General features: G+C 42.9%; 1 protein-coding gene across 3 annotated transcripts in view; it reads right to left on the reverse strand.

Annotated features, from left to right (window-relative positions):
- LOC138516154 (bifunctional 3'-5' exonuclease/ATP-dependent helicase WRN-like) overlaps positions 1 to 24,248 on the reverse strand; it is a 264,929-nt gene that overhangs the window by 146,954 nt on the left and 93,727 nt on the right. For all 3 annotated transcript variants that reach the window (XM_069631062.1, XM_069631063.1, XM_069631064.1), the window contains exon 3: positions 23,915 to 24,030. In XM_069631062.1, the coding sequence (XP_069487163.1) occupies positions 23,915 to 24,030 (116 nt within the window). The remainder of the gene's footprint in view (positions 1 to 23,914; positions 24,031 to 24,248) is intronic.

Here is a 24,248-nt window from a genome sequence, read left to right on the forward strand (position 1 = left end):
TGGTACCTCAATATGGAAAATCTCAGCATCCAGAAGGGCAGCAACCACAGGGACTTGTTGATTAACTGCCGATAACAGCCCAAATACTCTGCGTAGTACATAAGATGTTGATCTCCCCAGAATAAACGCTGCCTGGTCAGCCTTCACACATTTAACCATTAGGATAGCTAGCCTAGAGGCCTAAATCGTTATCAATATTTTATTATCTATATTTATAAGTGAAATCGGCCTATATGATGAGCATTCCTGCGCCTCTTTCCCCGGCTTCAGGAAGAGTGTAACTACAGCTTCCTTCACTGACTCTGGTAATCTCCCGTCCGACAAAGATTGCTGAAACACATCCAAAAGGTGTGGTACCAAACTCGCTGAGAAGGCCTTACAAAAGTCAGCCGTATAGCCGTCCGGGACCAGGGCTTTCCCTAATGGCAGATTCTTTATGGCATTATGGACCTCTTGTGTAGTGACAAGGCTACCACACCACTCCCTCTCTGCCCGAGTAAACCAATACAGTGCTATTTGGTTGAGGAACCCCTCAATCGCTCAATGTAGTGCTGTTGCAGTGGAAGAGTACAGACTCCTATAGTACTTGCGTAATTTCATCATCTGTGTGCTGTAGAGCTCATGAATGAGTTCTTATAACTGTAATGTGAGATCTAGGAGAAACAACCTAACAGCTCGAGCCAATGGTCTATCCGGGCGTTGACCTTCCCCGCATTGATGGACAGGTGTCTGTGTAAAAATGTCATTTCCCTATTAGCAGCCTCTCTAAAGGTCCCTGATTCTTTATGAAACTGCGCCTGTTTAACAGGGTCCATGAAGAAATCTGCATCCACCTCCATTCGTTGAAGCAATGTTTCAATACTGGCCAACTTAGCCCTTAAAGTCTTCAGTATGCCTGCCTCCTTGGCAATACATTCCATGCAGAGGACACATTTAAAGGCTTTCCCAAGCACAGAATGAGAGACCACTGACCCCAAATTTTCCCGAAAGAAATGAGTGATACTTCCCTGAATGGATTCCCGAAACACTACATCAGTAATGCTCTCATTCTTGAAAATCCAATTATTACCACCTCTGTTCTTTCCAGCAATAGCCACACTAATAGTTGCAGGTGCGTGATGAGACAATTTGTGAGCCCGAATAGAACCCTCTGTAACCCAACCTGCACCTCTCTCTGATGCAAGAAAATAATCTAGTCAGGACGCCGATTGATGTACTGCTGATCTATATGTTTAACCCCCCCTCGTGTTGATGACGGGCCATCCAAATATCAATTTGTCGCAAGTTGAGCAAATATGTGGTGTTTCTGCATAGCTTTAGAAATCGTTCTATGTATATCCCCACAGTTCTGTTCATTTCAGTGTCCAACAAACACTGCATTAAAGTGACCCGAACAGACTATAATTTTAGATGAGTATTTCAGTAGCTGCATTCCAACCCATTTCAATGTGTCAAGGGAGTCAGTATTGGGCCCATAATTATTAACCAGCGTGCAAACTTGGCCCATATATCATCCTAGTGACAATAAACGCACTTCCTTCAGAGTCTTTCACCATGTCAATAATGCAAAACCTCGATGCTCTCTGCACAATAATACAAACCCCCCTGGAGTAATGCGAAAAAGAGGAAAAATACCAATGACAACCCCAAGGCTTGGCAAATTTTGTATCGTACATAGGGGAGAGTTGTGTTCCCTCAGAAATTTGACATCCACTTGATGTCTGCAAGTATAACAACACTTTCTGTGTTTTCGAGGGGCAATTAAGACCACAGATGTTCCACGTCATGCAGCATACTCCATTACTCACCATAAAGAACCAAGAAGGCAATTTTATGTTATTGGGCATTTGTATAGCAACTTTCACCACTGGTGCGATCTCAACGCGCTGTGGGTTGCACACTCTCATGGACAGTAGTCCAGGTCAGTGCAGAAAGTAAGGCAGTAAGTAGTGCGTGTGTGTACTCTGTATGTGTGCAGCTAAATCAAATTTTAGGAGGTGGCTAGATGCATTATAATGCTAGAGGTAGTGTGAAGGTTGTGTGAGACCAGTATTATAGGTGCAGGTAGGCCAAATTGTCTTGGGGCTAGTTGCATTCTAGCAGAGGTGGGGATTGTATATGAGAATATGTGGGCAGCTAAGCCAAATTTATTGTGGGCGATAGCTGCTTTCAAAGGTCATTGAGATGTGCAAGGTGGTGTATAATTATGTGTGCAGCTAGGCCGAACTGATTGTGGCGGATAGCTGCATTCTATTGTATTATGGTGAAGATGCGAGAGTCAGTATATTGGTGAGTATGTGTGAGAATCTGTGCCGTTGGAAGAGGGCCCCTTGTTCCCGATTACTATCCTGTGCCTACCAAATTAACTTTGCTCCCCATTATATAGGTTTGGTGCTTTGGTTTAAAGGAACCTGTGGGTCTAGTGAGGAATCAATTCAGTTTCGCAAAGCATGTCTGTACCTTTCCCTGACTTAACAATACAAATCAATGTTGAGTTTGGGTGTTTCCCACCTACTGTACGAGGTTAGTAGCTTCCCTATGCTGGGGAAGCAATTCTATTAGTAACATTCCTTGTGCAATACTGGGCATTGAGGGACAGTCTCTGTCTCTCAATGTACAAAACAGATCTACAAACAAAGCTTAACCAACCCCATTGCACATGTGTAATCATAGGGAAATATAAGGGCCACATCTTCCTACAACTGTGGATCTGCCTATAATTTTACACGAATCAGAGTACCATTCTAGAAACAATCTGCTGTCCGAAATAACAAAACATGAAACTGAATGCTCAACATGAGAAACTCTCTATATACTACCCCCTCTGCCACCAAGAACCCCAAACTGCCAGTTAGAACCCCACCCCACGAACCAGAACCAGTCCTGCATCATCACATGAGGACTGATCGGGGACCAGCCACACCTGCCTACCCCAACCATCTGCTTGAGCAACCCTGCTGAGCGGTACCAATCAAAAGCGAATCTGGTGAGATCTGCACATTTAAATAAACCAGAGCCCCCACCAGAGGAGTTACCAGGATTATTCCTATGCCAATTTCTTTCAAGGATGGTCGAAACTGATGGTGAGACGCGGTATCCCCTTCCTTGTTACACCTTTTCCCCATCCTACCAGGTAGGATATTTAGGAACTCTACCCCCCCCCACCTTTACAACACAAGCACTTTCCCCACAGATGGCCCACTATGAGAGAAAACAGACCAATACCCGAGCAGTATACCTGACTTGTCCCAATACAATGGTCACGTGAGGTCAGGAAATAACACAACTGACTTCCACTACACTTCCCCACACGGATAAAAGGTGGAGCATGAGAGGACACTCTAAGCGAGGCAAAGCATACGAGGTAACAGCAGTTTCGAGACGGCAGCTGAGCAGGAGAGGAAAGACAGCAAAACTGAAGGGGATCGCATGGAGGGAAATTCCCTTGACCTTTTCGACACGGAACATTTACTTTCCACAGACCTTGAGAATACAAAGTGTAAGACCAGGAAACCAGGCTGAAGAATCCTGCATGGTCTGTTTGTTCGTTTATTTTTTTGTATGGCGCACCCAACCCGGGGGTATCTGGTGCCTTAGCATAAGAGGTTACAAGTATACTTTCTGCTTAGTTACGATATATACAATGGTTACAATATATACAATAATACAATAGCTGCAATGAGTTATACGCGGAAAGCAAGAGTAAGGAACATATATACAAACGTACAAGTATAGGAGAATTACTAGGCAGACGGGGGACGTTACTAGGTGGAGTCATAGGAGTCGGAATAGTCAATGAGTAGTCAGTGATACTTGTGTATGCCGAGCTAGAGCTGAACGTTAGCGTCATTTGTGACAAGCCACTTAATGGTGTTGCGCCTGAACATGAGGAAGGGTTGGTTGACTCTCAGTGAAAGGGGTAAGGCGTTCCAAACTTGCGCTGCCATGACCGGGAAACTACTTCCCCCTGCCTTTTTTAACTTAAATCTGGATCTGGGCACCACCAGGCATGCTGAATTGATTGTCCTTGTGGGACGTGTAGTGGCTTTTTTATTGGTTCTTTCAGAGAGGTAGGGGCTGCTTGATTAAGGCATTTATGTGTTAGTGATAGAGTTTTAAGCATAATTTTGTCCTTGGAGGAGAGCCATTTGATCTGTCTCCTTAGGTGCGAAATGTGTTCTCTCCTGGGTATGCCATGAGCTGCTCTAAGAGCATTATTTTGCAGAATTTGGATTTTGTTAATGATGTGTTTGCTTGCCCCCAAGTACAGAGCATTACAATAATCTAGCTTGGAGAGGATAAGTGCTCTTGCTAGAATGGTGCAGCTTTCTTTGGACATGAATGGTTTGCAGGCTCTGATCAGCTTACATCTGTAAGCTGTGGAAGATGCTATGGCGCTGACTTGTTTGTTCAGTGTGAAGGCAGAGTCGAGGTAACAACCTAAGGTCTTTACTTCTTTTGCCACTTTAATGGCATTGCCATCGATAATGAAGGTGGTGTAGTTTGATTCTAGCTTGTTGAGCCGAGTATTAGAAGCTCAGTCTTATCATTTAGGCATAGGCCGTGGTCCGCCATCCAGGCCTAGATAATGAGGTATATTTTATTTATCAAAGCCAAGTCCTTGTCATACTCACCCGAGAGAGGTATGAGGATCTAGGTGTCATCAGCATAGTTAGTGTAGGTGACACCCAGATGGTCTAGGTCATCGAACAATGGCTTTGTGAATATATTATACAGTGTCAGAGAGACACAAGAACCTTGTGGCACACCACAGGTTATCGGGATCGGGTCTGCCGCTGCTAGTGGCGAGAAGACTCGCATGGTCCTGTTGTTCAAGAATGATTTAATCCAGGTAATGGCGCCTTGTGAAAAGTGCGCCGCAGAAGCCAAGTGTGTGTAGAGAACTTGGTGGTCCACCATATCAAAGAAGGCCAAAAGGTCAAGAAGTAACAGCAGAGCCGTTTTCTTTTATCCTTCAGTTCATCTATCTGTGTTTTTAAGTCTACTAGAGCTCTCTCTGTACCATGACGATGTCTGAAGCCCGATTGGTGGGTACCAAGGAGGAGGTTTGACTCCATGTAGTCCTGAATTTGGATATATGCTACTTTGGCAAGGATCTTGAGTAGAAATGGTACAGTGGTGATTGGCCTGTAGTTGGTCGGGATTGATGGATCCAGAGACTGTTTTTTCAGGAGGGGTAAGACCCAGGACTCCTTTAAGTTAGAGGCGACAGTACCAGAGGAAAATGAGGAGTTGATTAATTTGGTTATAAAGGGCGCTAGGTCTCTAGCAGTGTCTTTTATTATCTGTGCTGCGCAGCTGTCTCCTTGATAATTAGAGGGTTTGAGTGAGAGGATTACTTTTTCTACCTCATAAATCGAGACTTGGGAGAAGCTGAACTGGTTTGGAGGTTTGCTGGTAGGGGATAGTGTTAAGCTGTGCTTATCTAAGAGAGGTAGGTTAGCTTTTTTATTGGCAATCTTACTCTGGAGTGATGAGATTTTGTTCTGTAAGGCGTTCTGGATACTTGTGCACCAGGGTTTGTCCTTCAGACATTCGTCTTTCCGTGGGATGGGAGCTTCCATTTCCCATAGGATGGTAAACAGTCCTTTTGAACTTGAGCTAGCTTTGTTGATCCTCCCATTATAGGATTCTTGTTTGTTATTAATGATTTCCTTTTTGTAGAGGGTAGCTAGATTATCAGGTTGGGTATGTTTTCCTCAGTAGGATCGAGTTTCCACAAAGATTCAAGCTTTCTCTTTTCCGTTCTCAGCGCTTTTAGGTGGGGGGTGAACCATGAGTTCAAGTGTGCTTTTGGTTTGCCTTTCCTTATCTTAAGTGGGGCAATTATGTCTAGAGCTTATGTCATGGTGACATTATAGGCGTCTACTAGGTTGTCTGGACTAGTTGAGTTTGGAAATAAGTTAAGAGTGGGTAGGAGGAGTGCAATAAGCTTACCTGAGGTAATATTCTTTGTGTTCCTCGTGGGGTGTGGTGTTGCAATTGGAATGACCTTGGACTTCGAGATATTCGCTGGCAAGGTAAATGATATCAAGCAGTGATCTGTCCATATGTGATAGAGGTTGCACAGTTGAGGTCTCCTACTCAGTCAACGGTTCTCCCTTTGTTATGGGTGGCTTAGGTCACTTTTTGGGTAAACCCTAGTTCTGTTAGTACGCTAGAGATGGCTAGAGCGTGGTGATCGTTAGGATCATTGAATCCTAGGTTAAAATCTCCTAGCAGGAGAATTTGGGAGGCCAGTTTGGTGTTCTGAGAGAATTACAGAGAGGTCTTCTTCGGATAACCCAATTGGTCCTGGTGGTCTATAAATTAAGGTGTCAGAATTGGAGATTGGTAATTTAGCTGTGAGTAGTTCACAAGAATTAATGCCAGGAGAGGGGTCAATTCTCATAGCAAAGTTGGATTTGGCAATGAGAGCAATGCCTCCACCTCTAGCGTCAGCTCTGTCTGCTCATATGATTTCATATTTATCTGGAATAGCTAGAAGGAAGGTGGGGCCTTCGGCGGTGTGAAGCCATGTTTCCGTTATAGAGAGGAAGTCAAAGTCCTCAGCAGTGATCCGATCTGCCATTTAAGTGGGATGTGCCACTAGGGATCTGACGTTGATTAAGGTGACGTTGATATGCGAAGGTTCCTTAATTGCTATATGTGGTTTGTTCTGGGATGTTTTAGTATGAAGGTGGATGGGGTCGTTAATTATTACATGTGGTGTACCATGACAGGTTTTAAAAGTTGAGCCTGTAGAGGAGGGTAAATTGGATTTTTTGTTTCGGGGGTGAGTATTAGTTATGATGTTGTTGCCCGTAGGGGTAGGGTTTGTTTAAATGAAGGAATTGGAAGGTAGTTTATGGAGTTTAGTTAGTCTGGCTGGAAGTCTAGAGCTTCTGAGTGAAGGCGAGCATGGTAGCTTGGTTTGATTAGTGGTAGGTAAGAGGTGGAAGGTGTTTAGGCTGGAGGGTAGCATGCGATTAGAACCCATACTGTAGTCCGGTCCTGGCTGTGTAGTAGATGTCAACAAAAGTTGGGCATGGAGACATTGGATGGTTAGAGGTAGATGTCGTCTTTGAGCTGAGGGTACAGTCTGGGGGACATAATTGCAGTAAAGATATTGATATCCTTGCTAGTCCAGTCAGCCATATGCTAGTCACAATTGTTTGGGGTTGTTGCACACACTTGCGATCTGACATGAAGTGAAGAAAAGAGTAATTTTAGCAACAAAATCCAGTATGCGTGCATAGTGCTGGCGGTGGGCAGTGGGATTGTAATCAAAGCACTGTGGAACACAATAGTTACTAGTGGTGATGGAGAGCAGTTAAACACATCAGATGCCACAAGCTTCACATTTTACAATCGGTGGACAGCAGCAGGAATTCATGAGTAATTGGAGCAAGTCTTTATGACAGAAGGCTCAGAATGACATCACATACCACAATTAAATGCAGATGTGGCTAGCTAGGTATGGAGTACAATGCAAGGCAAGAGCTAATTGGTGGGAGAAGTCCCACTATAGACTGGGTGTCTCAACTGTGCAGGTGATAGGAAATACCAGGACTAATTAAACATTGGCAATACAATGACTAATAATACACTGGTGTCAAACACTTGTAAGCGGGTGGCAGGTGGGCAATATAATGATTAAAGATACACTGCTAATACAAAGATTATTAATACATTGGCGTGAAACCCTTGTAGGCAGGTGGCAAGTGATAGAAAATACAATACAGCCTGTTAATAAAAGTAGATGCATGTGTTGATACTGCAGTAGTTGCACTGTGCAGGTATCGACATGCGAGGGGCCTCGAGCTAGGATGACTAGGAGATGTAGAGGGTCAAGCAAATCATTTCTGGATGAATGCTGGAGGGCTGGTGGCTGCTAGAATTGTACTAGTGACCGGTACAGGACTATAAGATTGGTGCAGGCGGTTGTATCGTGATACAAGAACAGAGCAGGTGAGCTAGGCTGGGTGCACAGTACACATTCACGACATAGCAAGATTAAGCAGTACAGCAAAAGGTAACGTTAGCAGTATTGTGAAGGTGGGCTACTTATCAAACAGAGATAACAAAAGTAAGGTGGCAGTACGGAGTCTCGATAGACATAGTGGTAGGCAGTTTAGTCTCACGGAGTAGGTTCCCCATTACAATGGGGGTGGTAAAGAATGAAGGGTCAGTAAAGTGATATCGCTTACCGCATGTAAAGTATGTGAAGAGAGTTCTGCCGGGCAGGGGTTGGCGCCTAGTGGCCGCGATGCAACAGAACAGGCAAGGACAGAAATGGTCCTTATAAGTGGTCCTTTGAAGTGGATCTGGCTTTTGCCTTGAAGTGGCAACTGGTCATGGAAGTAGTGATGGGCCGCACAACAGCCAATAAGCTGTTCAGCATGTTGCTAGGCAACACATCAACAAAGAAGGAGACGAACGAATACTGCCATTTTAGATCGCTTCCTCGTGGTGTTCTTGGCCCGCTCTGGGACTAGGGCGCATCGGGTCGTAGCAGAGGCCAGAGATGCAGGTAGGTGGTAACTTCAGATGCAGCTGGGAGCACCTGGCAGATATAATCTTACCCACAACAGGATGGTGCTATAAAAAGAAGCAGCGATTCCGCTCCAGCAGATTCTGGTGCTGGTGTTGCAGGGGGCTCCTGCCCTCTGTGGCGCTGCAGCAACTATGCAATTGTGTGTCGAAGATATCTGGGGCCCTCCCACGTCAATAATCAAGGCGGGGAGAATCACCAGCAACCGTCCTTAGTTGCAACAACAAAGCCGCTTCAATGAAGTCAACACAACCAGTGAGTTGGGGAGACCGATACAAGACCGGTCTGTGTTGAAGCCAAGGTTGCAAGCAGCAGCATTGTATGGCGAGCACTGGAACGAACATTGTTAAATAGCATGTGTTAAAACAAGCTACAATACCTTTGACAGAGTGGTTCGGCACAGCGTGGGTGCCCAATCGAAGGTCTCTAAGGTATCCAGCTGAGAAGTGACAAACGTATATAAATTTGGTCCGAGCCCAACAGAGGGAGACCGATTGAAAGAGAATGAATAAATGTGAATCTAAATGGTCCTGCGACGGGTCAAACAAAATCCTGGGCACAGTCGAAAGTCTTCGATTTGATGAAGTAGAGAAAGTTTGGGAAAGTACATGGATTTGGTACGAGCCCGGCAGAGGGAGACCAATTGAAGGTTTTGTGTTAAAGTGGGTCTGAGCCCGGCGGAGTGGGACCCGGAGTGAACAATAAATCACCCAGAAGATGTACAAGTGAAAATCCTGACAAGAAAGGAATTTTAATGTTTTTAATTTGTGTGATCTCTGAAGGTTGATGCAGTTTCATCTGCTACCGTAGAAAGTCGAGTCTTGGCTGCATCCAGCCTGTCACTGTGTTTATTCCGTCGGACTTGCATATGATCTACCTTGCAAGGTGTCGAGTTTGCTATTCAACTATTGTAGTCTTGCTAGCTCCTTTGTAAACATTGCCCTGATATCCTGCAAAGCTCCCGTTGGAGCACTGCACAGTGCGTCCGACTCCACATCTGCGCACAAATCCAGAACTGCATTTTGTCTGTCTTGGTGGGAAGGGGTCAAAAATTGAAGTTTAGACTGATGTCTATCAGATTTTCCCATCTTGAACAGGCACCTCACATGATAACTACAGATGGCCAAATATATTGAATCAAAAGGCAGATCTGTGCCCGCGAGCAAACCCAAGCAAAATCAGAGCAGGACAATCCAGAGTCGCAATCCTCAGATATGCCAAGAGTATCTCCAATGATAAAAAGTCGCCCACACCGCCAGGCGGCTGTATGCGACAAGCAGCAATCAGATAATTTCTCCATGATGCCCCCGCGGTGCAGCGAGCAGCTGTTAGGCTGCAATAATATGCCACAGCTGCAGTCGCGACTTACCTGGTTCACTGCTCTCAAAATGTCACCACAACATGTATCGCTCAACAGCTACTCAGTGTGTGATAAGCTGGGACAGGGTTCTCTTCAACTCTCCTCCATTAGTAAACCCTGATGGCGTTGCCGACGTCAAAACCGAATATATTACTGTCAATCACCAATCCAGCACCAGTGGGCCTCGTTCAAATGTATCTACTGCAGGTGGACAAAGTTATCGCCCCAGGTTGTGTGTCTTCCGACTCTGACTCGCGGTCGATGTAGTAATTGTGTCCCTCTCCCGACCTGACCTTCACAGACCCGGGTGCAGCACTGAGCTTTCACTGTGGATAAATCCGCTTTCAGCCACTGTGGATCAGACTTGTTCCGTCCCCCCGGAAGAGGCTGATCAGGATCTGCATGAAAGTTCATTGCTTTAGGAGAGTCTGGCACGGTTGCTGGTGGGCTCCAAGTTGGGCCTCTCTTGGATCCGCTGCTCATTTGGGTCCTCCGACAATCATGCAAGCTTCCCTCACCATCCAAGTATAGTACGGTACTGCTGCATTTCGCCGGGTGCCACTGTATCAAGTCGAATCAACGCCATCTGCGCGGTCTGAAGGATGAAAGTGGGATCATTCGATACCCTGAGCTGCAACCAAGTCAAATTTTACAAAAATAAATCTAGCAGCGCAGTCAATTTAGGGGATTCATTCTGGATTTACGAGAGACGGCAGGGAACTCTGCAAGAAGTGGCCACCTTGGCTGGGATCACGAGCGCGCCCTTGTGTGCACACAAAGTTCCAAAAACAAATATACACTCTATTCTAAATCTTTTTGGAAAGTTTGGTTTAATGTCATCAAGGGGGCAAAGTTATGGAACTAGTGTGTGCCAAATTTCTTCAAAATCTGGAATCAACTGAATGAGGAACGAAATGTCGGTCACACCGATAGCCATTACCCCAGGATGCATTTTCATCCAACTTCTTGAGGAGCAGAGGTCTGGTCCTTAAAGCGTGCTTTTGCAAATTTCATTTGGTGTTAACCCGTACAGGATATTTTTTTTAAATGGCCATTAGCAGGTAAAAGAAATGTGCAATATCTCGTTCTGGTCTGCAGACTTATTTCCTGATTTGGTGTCAGTGGACAAGTATGGAGCAATCAGGGAGCAGCGTAATATTTTCTACCAACAACAAACCGACGGTGCTGATTGGTCAACAGAAAAATGGGATGTCAAAAATGATTAAACAATTTCATGTTGGATTTGCGGCCTATGCCCTTGGTCTCTGGACAACACTGCAGGACATATTCAAATGCACAAAATTACACTTGTCTTACACATGAAACAACCTCTGTGGAGCTGAGGGGTGGAGAGGATGTGGCTGAATACATGTAGTAAAGGGCAAAAACGGGTGTTGCTTGTTTTCCTATTTTAACAGACAGTAAAATGTTCAAGAACTCAAGGGTATGTTCGTGGACCCAAAGAAACTAGGGTCATTGCAAAATAATTCACTATGCTTGTTTTACATATGAACAATCGGTAGGGAGATAAGGTAAGGTGGGATGGAATGCAATAGGTGCAGTAAAGGGCCCAAACGATTTTGCTTTATGATTTTTGCAGACACCCACATGTTCGGGGCATATTATGATGTCCGTGGACAACATATGTTGTGCCTGACATGGCCTACATCATTACATTTTCCTTAGATGTGAAAACACCTGGCCTTTAGGTGGCCCTGGCACTTGAGGTGGGGTGCTGCTGCTGTACCTTCACTCCACCAAGAGTATCACCCGTTGCTATTTTAGTCGAGAGAAGGCATGTGAGTGTGGTGCAGTTAAGCTGCCCGTCTACTACAGCAGGGCAGCCAGAACTTGACATTTAAAAGATAAGTTTTCTAAATATGTACACATGGCTTATAGTTTTCCATCAATTTACTAATGGGGTGTGTTAAGGATAATTCTCAAAAAATTGTTAATTCCCTCCACCTTAGAGATCCCTAGCAACTTTGCTGGATTTTGAGGACTTGATTTTTTTTCCTGGAGAGAGTGTGACCCTGTTTCCCCCACTCTCTCAGGTATTTAATGTGATTTTATACACTGTTTCTTTTTGGTTGTGCAGTCTAACCAATTCCATGGGCATCATATTTTACAACTGTGTCACAAAGCACCTTCAGTGCAGTGCCACACCTTCCAGATTCCCCAAGGTTTAAATACCTTCTCTGGACTCAACTACTGTTTCCCAGGACAGTAAAGTGAAATTGGCTTTACTTAGCATTGTACTTGCTAGACCCAGCACACCCTATCTTACAATAGAGTGCTGGAGGGGTTACTTAGTATCCCCTGTGTCTAAATGCTCATGTAACATTTTTTAGGTCACCCTTTCCTTAATTGTCTGGCTGGTGGCAGTGGTTTCGTTTTGAACTACCTAGATTTACATTTACCGCAACCGTTCGTGGACACGGTAACGTTAACCGCGGGAGCCATCTTTTTCAAAATGGCGTCCAGCCATCTTTGCTAAAATGGTGCCCGATCTTTTTTCACCAGTTCTTTATGGAAAGGTCCTTCTAGAGAGTTTCTCTGTGCGCCAAAGCAGGTTTGGTCTCTTTGTTCATTTCGCATTTGGCAGGGTTTCTGAGAGAAACCCGCCTCTGGCACCCGGTTGTCTGGGGTAGACAGGAAGTGAGGGAGGTACCCGAAACTCCCTGTGCTTAGTCTCCTAGGAGACAATGAGCAAGGAGGGTAGGGGGGGGCGCAACAAGTTGAATTGTGGTCATTAATAGGAGCGCATAAAGCACCTATTCAATCCTTAATTAATGGTACATACATTAGATTATTTCAGGTGCGTATGGGTCAGAACAGTCTAAGGGCCACCCTAGACTGTAATGGGGAACAAAGTGAAACAGAACCTGTTAATTGCTAACAGGCGACCCACTAGCACACTTTTATGGGGATAGAGAACCCGTATTGACTCTTACAGCACTAATTTTACATAGATAAAGTAAGCACATTCAATATACCTGTTGAATAATGAATTGGTTTCTAGCAATGAATTGCAATCAAGAGTAAACATGTCAGGATAGCTATTATCAATAAACAGACAATCCACTGGTTTCGATTTTCATTCTTAATTAGTATTTATAACACAATAGTAAAAATAAAGAGGAACGTCAATTCTAATACACCATTGACATAACGATTTCCTGGTTCAAAGATAATGCATACGCCACTTAAAATGCAGTGGTAAAGTACATAATTGTGTTGTTGTCTCACAAAGGTGTAATCACATTCCTATAATCATTCAAAGTCTAAAGTCTGATCCTAATGGGCTCCTTTATGTGTATGCCGACGCGTTTCGGATATAATACGTCTTCAGGGCCTGGTGCCTATTGTTCCTTATGGAGTTCAATTCTGTTTTCAATGTTGTCACTCATATACAACCTGAGAATAAAGGTTGAAGAGTCTTTTAGTACTATATCACTAAATATTTTAATATGCAGTTAGGCGTTTAATACTAAACATAACTGACCTTGGGGTCTTGATCATTGCATGAATGTAGGTCCAAGGTATCAGTCCCGAATCACAGGTCTGGATTACGAAAGTAAGTTGCCCGGATTGAGAAGAGTGACACTGTATAGCTTGTAGCCATCGGGCGAGGGAGGGAGCAAACGTGGTTGTTCCGCCAGTCACCTGAAAGCAAGGTAGGGCATATTAGAAACTGTAGCATGGATACCCATCTATTCACTGGGGAACACCCATAATGACGGCTTCCCAAGAGAGAACGATTGTATGGTAGAGAAAGGGCTACTGGTCCGTGGTGAGTATAGATGATTGATTCACTGTGCGGACCCCACCATACAGTGGGGACCCTCTGTTATAGAGACTGTAGGGTGCATAAAGCATCCCTGCTCAACAGAACTACTCATATAGAGAATGGGCAGCGCTCACCTGTCAGTAGCTCCCACCGCTCGTCTGTAGCAGAGAAGCCGACCCGCAAACTCTGTGTGGTTTTTTTATATAATGTGGTTGCCGAGTAAAGCCCGCGCATGCGCGGTGTGCCACGAGGCAACCATCTTGGTGTGGGATCATTGCAGTGTTGCAATGTCCGATGCTGCTTTGCGGAAGAAAAGTGTATGTTAACTCGGGTGTCTAGTGGATTGTAACTGTATGCGTTAGGGATGGTAAGTAGTGACAGGGGGTGGGGCTCGCTCCCAAACAAAGTCGGTTGGGCGTCCCTATCCCTGTCTGATCACATGTTGCAACTGTGTAGATCGTAGCATGCGTGTCATCTTGGTCTGGGATCATTGCAGTGTTGCAATGTCTCACTCCAATGCTGCATTGCGGAAGAAAAGTGCATGTTCAATCGGGTATCTAGTGGATCGTAACTGTATGCGTTAGGGATGGTAAGTATGAGTATATGACTAGCGACAGGGGTGGGGCTCGCTCCTGAACTTGAAACAATGGAGACAAATACTCAATAAATGCAGCCTGGATCTGATCCTGCTCACAATACAAGAACTTGCCAAAAACCTGGACCTACTAGACCAAGAAATTGAAATCCTCAAAGCTGATATCAGTAAAGGTATAACGGGACAGCAACTACAACAGATTCTAGAGGACACCAACAATAAATTGGATAGATACAAGCAGGAATTGGAGAAAATAAAGTTCAGAAGAGACACCCAGGATTACAAATTGGAAATAGTGTATACTTGGCAACAATACTACGGACAACAGCCCAATAGACCCCCAAGACAGCGCACACCAAGAACAGGCCTGAACAACACAGAGACCACCTTATCAGAAGCTTCAAGTGCCGAACTCTAGGTAACCACAGAGCACAACAAGGAAGACTCTACCGTACCATCGAACGCAACAGATGTGACAGCAAGCACCAGTGGAGGCTAGGAATGGAACCACTCTTATTTGGGAATGGATCATGCACTGATTGGTGTGTGTTGTGCATTTTGAAGTTCTATGCTCAGTACCATCAATGATTAAGAGCACATGCATAAGATTTTTTGATAATAATTTAGCATTTACATAGTGATACAAACTCTCAAGCATCTGAACGCTGCTTATTATTACCCACAATGCGTGGTGCTCATTTATCGACCTCGGACGGATCAAAGGCTGAGTTTGGCCCTGCAGGGATTCGAACCTGCGTCAGCAGGCTCTGCACAGATGTCAAATCAAGCTCTCTACTCGCTGTACTATCGAAAAGCACTGTTACGTGAAAAGGTTGGTTAAGACTCTTTCAAAAGAGGGTTAAGGAATTAATTCTTCTCAGGCTGATGGGTAATGAATCCCCGAGATGGGGACCCAGGACAGAAAAACACTGGTCTCCTCTGTAAATACAGTGTGATGAGGAACAGCTAACAAGTGTTGATGCAAAGACTGAAGGGAGCGTGTCGACCGATAGGATTTAATCCCAACATATAAATATAACAGAGCCGAAACCGTGAATGCATTTAAAAATCAGACATAGTAATTTAAATACAATCCTCTATTTTATAGGAAGCCTATGTAAAGATCTCTGAAACTGAGAAATTGGAGAAGACTTCAGCACCTTATAGATCAGCCTAATCGCAGGGTTGTGAGCAGCCTGTAGGAGGAAATGTTAACAATGTGGGATACACACTAAAATGTAATTTGCATTGTCTAATTTAGAATTGGATAATGCGGCAACCACAATTGGGTGGTTGACAGCAGAGGAAAAAGGACAAATAGAATGTAAAAGCTATAGGCAAGGTTGGACGTTCAAACAATTAAGGAGGGGTAGCAGCCCGGGATGAGTCACTATGCAGATGTTTAGGTCCAACAAGGATGAGCTTAGTTTTTCATGTATTTAGTTGCAGTTTATTAAAGATCATCCAACATCTAACTTCCAGCATGCAGTTGACATTCTGAAAAGAATCAGTATAAATGTTGACACAGAGATCAATCTGATAATGAAGACCACACTTGGAGAAGGTGGACATACGTATCTGCATTTAAATGATAAAAAGCAACAGAGACAACAATGAACCCGGAGGTACCCCACAGGAAATTGGGATCAGATCAGATTAGAGAGACATCCTCTGAATTCAACCTATCGGGTACAATCCTTCAATGATATGATAGTTTATTAATATAGCGTCTATATACAATGTGTTTCATTCAAGACAAGGGAGGGAACAATGGAAAATACAATGACATTCTTACAGGCCATGAACAGTTACGATGTGAAATTAACTATCGTACTTGACCCGACGACATTTCAGATAATGAATAATTATGATATAATGAATAATGAATTATATCAACCCAGTGCCTGCTGAGATACACTTGCAACTTCGGAAAGCCCTACACAGAAACATATTGTTATCTACTGTGGTAAGGGCTGTTGAAAAATCCAACATAATTACCAAGGTGAAAGCACCTTCATCAGCATATTTCAGAACAACATCCCACACAGCAACCAAGATTTTTCTGTTCCATGGGATGGGTGAAACCCTGACTAAAAAGAGTCTAAACATTGATACATCACAACATGTGCTTGCATTTGAGAACCAACCACCTTCTCCAAGATTTGTGTTGGCCAGTCCAGCTATCGGTCAATAGTTTTGTAGTACACCTAGGTCAAGTGAAGGTTTGTTTAACAGAGGAGTAATGGGGAAAGACTTTAAGAACTTTGGAACTAACTCTTACGAGATAGAGAGGCTGTCAATTGCCATTACAAAAATCACTTAGATAGCCCGCCTGCCTCTGAGGTATAGCTTTTAAAGCAAGAATAAGTGATGAAATCAAATCTAAAGATGTTAATGGAAAATTAAACATAGCTTTGTCATATAGTGGTTCAGAGGCCGAGGGTTTCAAAGTCAAAGTCAAAATCGCTTTACTAAGGTCCTCCTCAATTGTACTGATCTTTGCCACAAAAAGTAATAAAAATCAGTTGCCAGGTTAATGGCAGAACACTTTGTGAGACACCAGGAGGGCAACAATGTACTTATAGTGTTAATGCAGATTTCCCCATAAAGATGGCCTTTTGTAATTGCTTAAGGCTGTCTTGGGGGAGAAAAGGGACGATACAGCTGTACATTTTCTCCAAATCTTATCTTTTCTGTGATAACCCTGCTTTAAGATTCTCAATTCAGGAATATATCAAGGATCATCACATTTTTTGCCTGTTTTCCAATTGCGTGTTTTAAATCTTTGACTTCAATATGGTTCTAAAAGAATATCAGTAATTTTATGAAGCTTCTGGAGTACCCTTTAAAACTGCCTGCGACTAATTTTAAGAATATATTATATTCAATATGTACACGCAGCTATTGTTTGTTTTCTTGAAATAAAGCCATGAGCTAAAAATGAAGACTGTTTTCAGTGAAAACTGTTGTCAGTGTTTGGATGTACTGGAGAAGTGTTCTTGCTGCGGGAATTGATGAATACTGGTCGGTCTTGTAAGCCACTCTATCACCTGTCTGGTCAGACCCGGTAGGTGAGTGCCCGTCACGGAAGCCACCTGAAGGAAAACCTTCTGGGGGAAGAAAATCCTTCTCCTGGATGTCTCTGGCTGGAAGTATAGATGAATATTCTAATGGGAGAAGGAGCGCAGGCTGAAGACTAACATCTGGAGGATAAGGAGACCTAAGAGGTTCAGAAGAGGAAAACAGGGATGCAGGAGCTGGAGCCAGGAGAGCACAGCAGGTAGAACAAACAGAAGAACTGGAACAAGAAAAGGAAACTAATCAGGGAATTGGAGCACTGATGAACGTGAGGCCTGGTAGCCGGAGGAGGAAGTGACATGAAAGTAGCAGACCTATCATTAACAGCATTGGTTCTTTTACTGAAAGAATCTCAGAATATATAGACCACTATTTACAACCTCATGCGTCTGGCTTAAGTTCTTTCATCAAAGATACAACCCATGCATTAAAACAACTAGAAAACGTCTATTGGGAAGACAACTTTTGGTTTGTAACGTTAGATGTGACAGCATTATGCACCAGTATTATCCACACCAGAGGGATTTCTACAGCTAACCACTGAAAATCAGATCGGTCTCACTACAAGACCAAAACTTGATTCTTGAAATGATTAACTTCACCTTAAACAATAACATTTTCTGCTTTGGAGACAACATTTTCAGACAAATCCAGGGAACAGCAATGGGGATGAAATTCGCCCCTACGTTTGCCAATCTTTATATGGGCCATTTCCAAACCCAATTTGCCTGGCAACATCCAGATTTCACAACCAATAATAGAATTGCTTTTTGGGGAAGATATATTGACGATATCATTTTAATATGGAATGGTTTGGAAGAACAACTGCAACAGTATCATGCATTTCTGAACAACGACGACTACAATTTGAAATTCACCATCACTTACAGTCAACAGGCTATAGACTTTCTGGATCTCCCTCTATATACAGGACCATACCATTCACAGTACTCTGTACACAAAAAATACTGCTGTCAACAGCGTATTACACGCTACCAGCAACCACCCTTGCCACATTATTCAAAATATTCTGTTTGATGAACTTCTTCGAATCAAAAGGAACTGTACAACAGAAACGAAATTCATGAAACATTTTTGATTTGATTTGAGGGATTTGTAACGTGCTCTAAACGGACCTAACCGTATAATGGCGCAGATCGTATTAATAACTCAGGAAGGCTAGGACAACGTATATTATTAAGTATATTTGAGAGCAAGAGAAAGATCTAATTATTATCCAGTGGGCACAGTTTATTTGAACAGGAAGGTCTTTAAGGCCTTCAGGAAATTAAGCAGGGTGTCTGAATTCCGTATTTCCCTGGGTAGACTGTTCCAAAGTCTGGGAACATACACAGAGAATCTTCTCTCCCCTCTAGAAACAAATGTAGATGGGGGGGATGATTAATAGTGCTTGGTCACTTGAGCAAAGGGGTCTTGATGGTTGATAATATCTAAGCATTTCCTTAAGATAGTCTGGTGCCATATTATTCAGACATTTGAAAATCAGACAGGCTATTTTCAATTTTATACGGTCTTCAACTAATAGCCAGTGGAGTTGACGGCGGAAAAATGAGACATGGGCTGTTTTTTTGAGCCCATAGATTAGCCTGACCGCAGCATTCTGCGCTCTTTGCAGTCTGCTGATTTGTTTTTTCGGAATGCCCACCAATTGACTATTACAGTAGTCCAGGTGAGCATTCGTAAGTGCACCCACTACTTGAGGATAGTCTTTCTGTGGAATATAGGGAAGTGTTTGTCGTAGGAGCCGCAGGGAATAAAAGATTGCCTTTACTTTGGCCCCAACCTGGCTTTCGCTACCCAGATTGTCTTGCCAAATACAGCTAAGGTTTTTCCCTTTGTGGAGAATCTAAGTTCCACTCCTAATACCTTAGGAAGAGGTTGTGTTTTTATTGTGGTCATGAGGTGTTCCGAACCAAACATAATGAAACATCAAGAAGTGATGATCAGAAAATTAAAAAATCGTGGATATAGCCCAAGACACCTAAAGAAAATGGTACTAAAAACCATGGGGAGATCCAGACCAGAACTACTACAAGACAAGCCAATTCAAACATCTGAACCAGACAAATTGAGGTTTATCACGACCTACAGCTCAAACAACTATGTCATCAACAAAATTCTACAGAAGAATTGGAACATTTTGGCAACAGATCCTGAGCTAGATATCTTTTTGGACAACTAGCCTAACATGGTCTTTCGAAACTGTATGAATTTAAAGAGAATGATAAGTTCATCTTACTTTGGCTTACTTTGTCAACCAGAAATATGAAAAATACAAACAAATAAAGTCCAAAAACACAGAATCCTGGCTTAAACCTCAGACTGAAGGGAATTTCAAATGTAATAACTGCCAGATCTGTCCACATATGTGTAATGCAAAAAAATAATTTCTGCAACCAAATACCAAAAAAGTAAAAATCAAACAATATATCAACTGCAACAGTCAATTTGTCACGTATGCCATAATATGCGCATGTAACAAGACATATATTGGCAGCACGATAAGAAAACTAAAAACCAGGATAGGAGAACATTTGAGAGCAATCAAAAATAAGGATAGGAAATCTCCTTTAGCATTTCATTTTTCACAACAACATATGGATTCTGACCGATCCAAAATCAAATGTCATGGAATAGAGAAATTCTCCCCACCGAAAAGAGGGGGCAATCTGGAAAGACTTTTATGCAAAAGAGAGGCCTTTTGGATCTGGTCTATGGACACAATTTACACGGGGCTAAACGTTGACCAAGAGTTACACCATTTTCTTTGTGATAATTAAATTTTGTGATTTATAGGAGTTGAACTGTGTATAGGCAGAAACTGTCACATTGAGAATAGTCTATAGAATGACATATATATTTGTCTCTGCATTTTTTCTATATACCTTTTCTTACCCTTACTTTACAAACTTTACATGTATGCGATTTCTGATAGTGTTTCCAAAGTTTGTGTTGATATATCAATGTGCGAATTTTGTATGGCAAATTGATTTGAGTACTTATGGGGTATCACACAATCCTATATGACCGCCTCCGCTCGTTACCCCTACTAACTATCTTGTTGTTTAATTTGCATTTTAGCCTATAATATGTAAGTCTATTATGCACAAGGATCTCAACGACAGATTTCGGGTCCAACAGGTAAATTTAGCATGTACTTTTTATAATTGGAGTTCTTTTTCCTTGTTCACAAAATAATTGGAGATCAATATGAGTTTTAATTTTTCAAAAACACGTTTTCAAATACTTATTGCATCACAATCTGCATATGAGATAGACATCAGATTACCACAATCCAACATGGCGCCCTTCACATGGCAACACGTAACACGATCACGTGGCGCACGCGCTACAAACTAACTTTATTGAACATCCGGTTACAGAACAACAGTGCTACCTACACCGCCATCGGCAATCACACAGTGTGTACGCATCTGTACAACAGGCCAAACAACAACCAAGTTAAGGTAAGCCCAATGTACCCATGCATACTATCTGTTTTAGACCAACATTATTATTCTGAACCGAGTTTTATGCACACGCTGTGCTAACGGGTTGCTCATACACATTTAATATTCCTATTTAGAGCCATCACCAATCCTTTGTAGAAGACAAATTGCCACATTTCAGCCGTGAAACATTTCTCTGCATACTCTTCGCATGCCGAACATGTAAGTCAAAAGCATTTGAGTTTCCATGTAACACAAGTAGATAACCCATAAAACCTGCCTTGAAGATCCTATGTACATATGTAATTATTATTTTTTACTTTTTTTCTTTGTCTCAATAGGATGATAATGTTTAATTTACGAATTTAAAAAAAGAGAGTCATCTACTTTATTTTTGAACAAATTAATTAATAGCCACTAAACCCCTGAGGAACCACCAAAACAAAGGCGGAGAAACACATGTCAGGATTAGGCTGGACACAATGAACTTTAACCAAGTAAATCAAGTTTGCAATTGTGAATATGTAAAGTAATGAATTGAATGACTGCAATTCAATGAAGAAAACATCGAAGACAACAATTGGAATAAATTGAGGCTAAGATCATTACACCAATCTCTTTCTCTTGAGTGAACTGTTTATTCTTTCCAAATATTTTGGCGACTGTGATATTCTTTGTATAAGTGATTAGTGGACGTCCCTTTTCCAATCATTTCCCTCTGCACCATCTGATGAAGTCTGTAGGACTTCATAAGGTAATGCATTGTTCTACCAATGCATACAATCTACAGTTAGTCCAATATAAGGTTTAAAACCCTGTATTTTGGGTGATTCTGCAACTGGACTAACAATGCGAAATTTTCTTTGTAATACATATGGCCAGGAAGCCTTTCTCCCTGAAGCTACTGTGCCATAGTGCACAAATTACCTTCAAGGAGCAGGTATATCTGATGCAGGACCAGCATCTCTATGGGAGTGCAGGATGGAAGATTCCACCCTTTGTGGTGCCCGGAATAATTCATATGGAAGATGGCTTTGCATGGAAATCAAAGGGGACTTCGGGTATTCACCGAAACTCCCATCTTGAAGTGAAATTCGAGGCCCAAATTGGAGGGAGGTTCATGCCCTTGAGGAGATTGGAACCGGATAGTCATCCAATCCAAACAGATGTATATGTAGATGGCCCTGCAACATTACAAAGTAACCTGTCGGTACCATCAACTTGGCAAGGACCCATGAGGCGAAACTCATGCCAAAAGGAAGTACACATTGACACAGGAGAACACTACCGTCACAAAAATTCCCTAACCAAATCCATCAAAAAGAGAAGTACAAGTGCTTTCCATGGCAAGGGATGGCAGACGTCATCCCACAACACATCGCAGAATATTTAAAAATGGGTCTTTCACTTGAACAGTGTACCTGTGGCAGTGTTCAGTCTGTTTCTGAATGTGTCGCAAGCGCTCTGAGCTATTTTATTTATTTATTTATTGTTCACTTGTTAGGCACTTATACAGGAAGCAAATACTGTTTCAAAGCACCCACAGGGCAACAGGGAGGGGGACATTGGATGATAGACAATGTTATTATAACAATGTTAAATAATTAGATAAAACAGAGACAATGGAGAGGGGAAGACAAACCTACTATGCCTTGTGAGTGTTCAGAATGTGCAAGTGCAGAGGGGAGAGGGGTATGGGATAGGTGCTGTGGTGCTCATGGGGAGCAGCAGGTGAAGTGATATGAAGATAGGTAAGTGCAACCTCCAGTGGTGGAGGGTGGGCCGAAGCAAGTGCAGAGGATAGACAGCAGCTGGGATTATACAATGTGAGAGATCAGGGCCCTGAGGATGCATAAGGACCCTGCACATCAGTCAAGCTACTGTTTGATTAGCAGGGGATAGAGGTAGTGAAGGAAGAGGTAAAGAGGAAGGTCTTTAGGCTTTTCTGGAACTCAAGGAGGTCCTGCCCAAGATGAAGAGGGATGGGGAGGCTGTTCCAAAGAAGGGAGCCCTCTGAGGAAAGCGATTAACCACCTGCTCTCTGTTTAGCAAACTGCTTCACACGAAAGGAGTTGGTGCCAGAGGGATGCAGGGATCTAGAGGGGAGTATTTGGTCAGAAAGAGTTGCAGATAGAGTGGTCCCTGGCCCCAGACAGCCTTGTGGATGATGCAGAGTGATTTGAATTTAATCTGTGCTGCAATCGGGAGCCAGTGAAGACTTTGTAGGACAGGAGAGCTGCAGCCCCTGGGCTTGAGGATAAATCGTGCTGCCCTATTCTGGATTAGCTGGAGGGGTCGTAGAGTGGACGAAGGTAGATTAAGGATAAGGCTATTGCAATAGTCAAGCATAGAGAGAACCAGAGCCCGGGTAACATTGAGACTCTGGGGGAAGGCGAGGAAAGCTGCACGAGGGACTTCTAGCTAATGTTCTGGGTATGAGGGAGGAAGGAGAGAGAGGAGTCAAAGATGACTCCGAGGTTTCTGGCTTCCCAAGAGGGAGCAGGGGGAGAGCCCATGGAAGAAGGATAAAGCGAAGGGAAGATGTAGAGTGCCGTGGTCCCAATAGGGAGGATCTCTGTTTTTCTGGCATTGAACTCCTGTTGCTCAGAAAGAGCTGGTGCATTGATCAGTTATAATAAACTTGGTACAGATGGCAGCATTAAAGCATTTCAGGGAAATTTGATAATTCCGGGTATGTCATAATGTGCACTTTGGAAGGTGAGAGAGAGAGAGAGAGAGAGAGAGAGAGAGAGAGAGAGAGAGAGAGAGAGAGAGAGAGAGAGAGAGAGAGAGAGAGAGAGAGAGAGAGAGAAAGAAGATCCCGTTGAATTAATGAATATAATCAGGTTTGCATGTTTCATAATTGATTTTGTATGAGTCAAACCAAAATTAAAATAATTATAATGACATTGATGGACAACAACATAGTTCTCTTTTAAGTTGTTTTGGGTTTCCATCCATCAAATAAATATTCTAACAAGATTTTTACTCCATAGAGAATCCCATGCGGGACCATTTTAAACATGCAGAATCTGTGGGTCATAGAATAGGAGTAAGAATTAATTACCTGATGTCCTCCGACAAAAAGGAGCAGTCACTTGCTTCATAGCTATAGATGATTGAGCCAGGAAATTGCAAGTAAGGAAGATCATCCTCAAGAACATTTGCCTTAAGTTGAGTTTTCTGATGAAGAAAAAGAAACATTTCAGAATACGAAACTCGCATGTTAAAAAAGCTTTTCTTTGGCAAAAACAATTAACAACCAATTAACAAGTGTTGGTGAATATAATCATTTGGCTCAAATGCTTACCATGGTAGTCATTCTAGATGTCTATATCTAAGAATAGAATCTGAAACCATAAAGTGTGATAGAAATGTATTATCGTTTGGCATATTTGTAT

This window comes from Ambystoma mexicanum, chromosome 6q (genome assembly GCF_040938575.1).
Source record: "Ambystoma mexicanum isolate Mex_15411 chromosome 6q, UKY_AmexF1_1, whole genome shotgun sequence".
Classification (NCBI taxonomy): Eukaryota; Metazoa; Chordata; class Amphibia; order Caudata; family Ambystomatidae; genus Ambystoma; species Ambystoma mexicanum.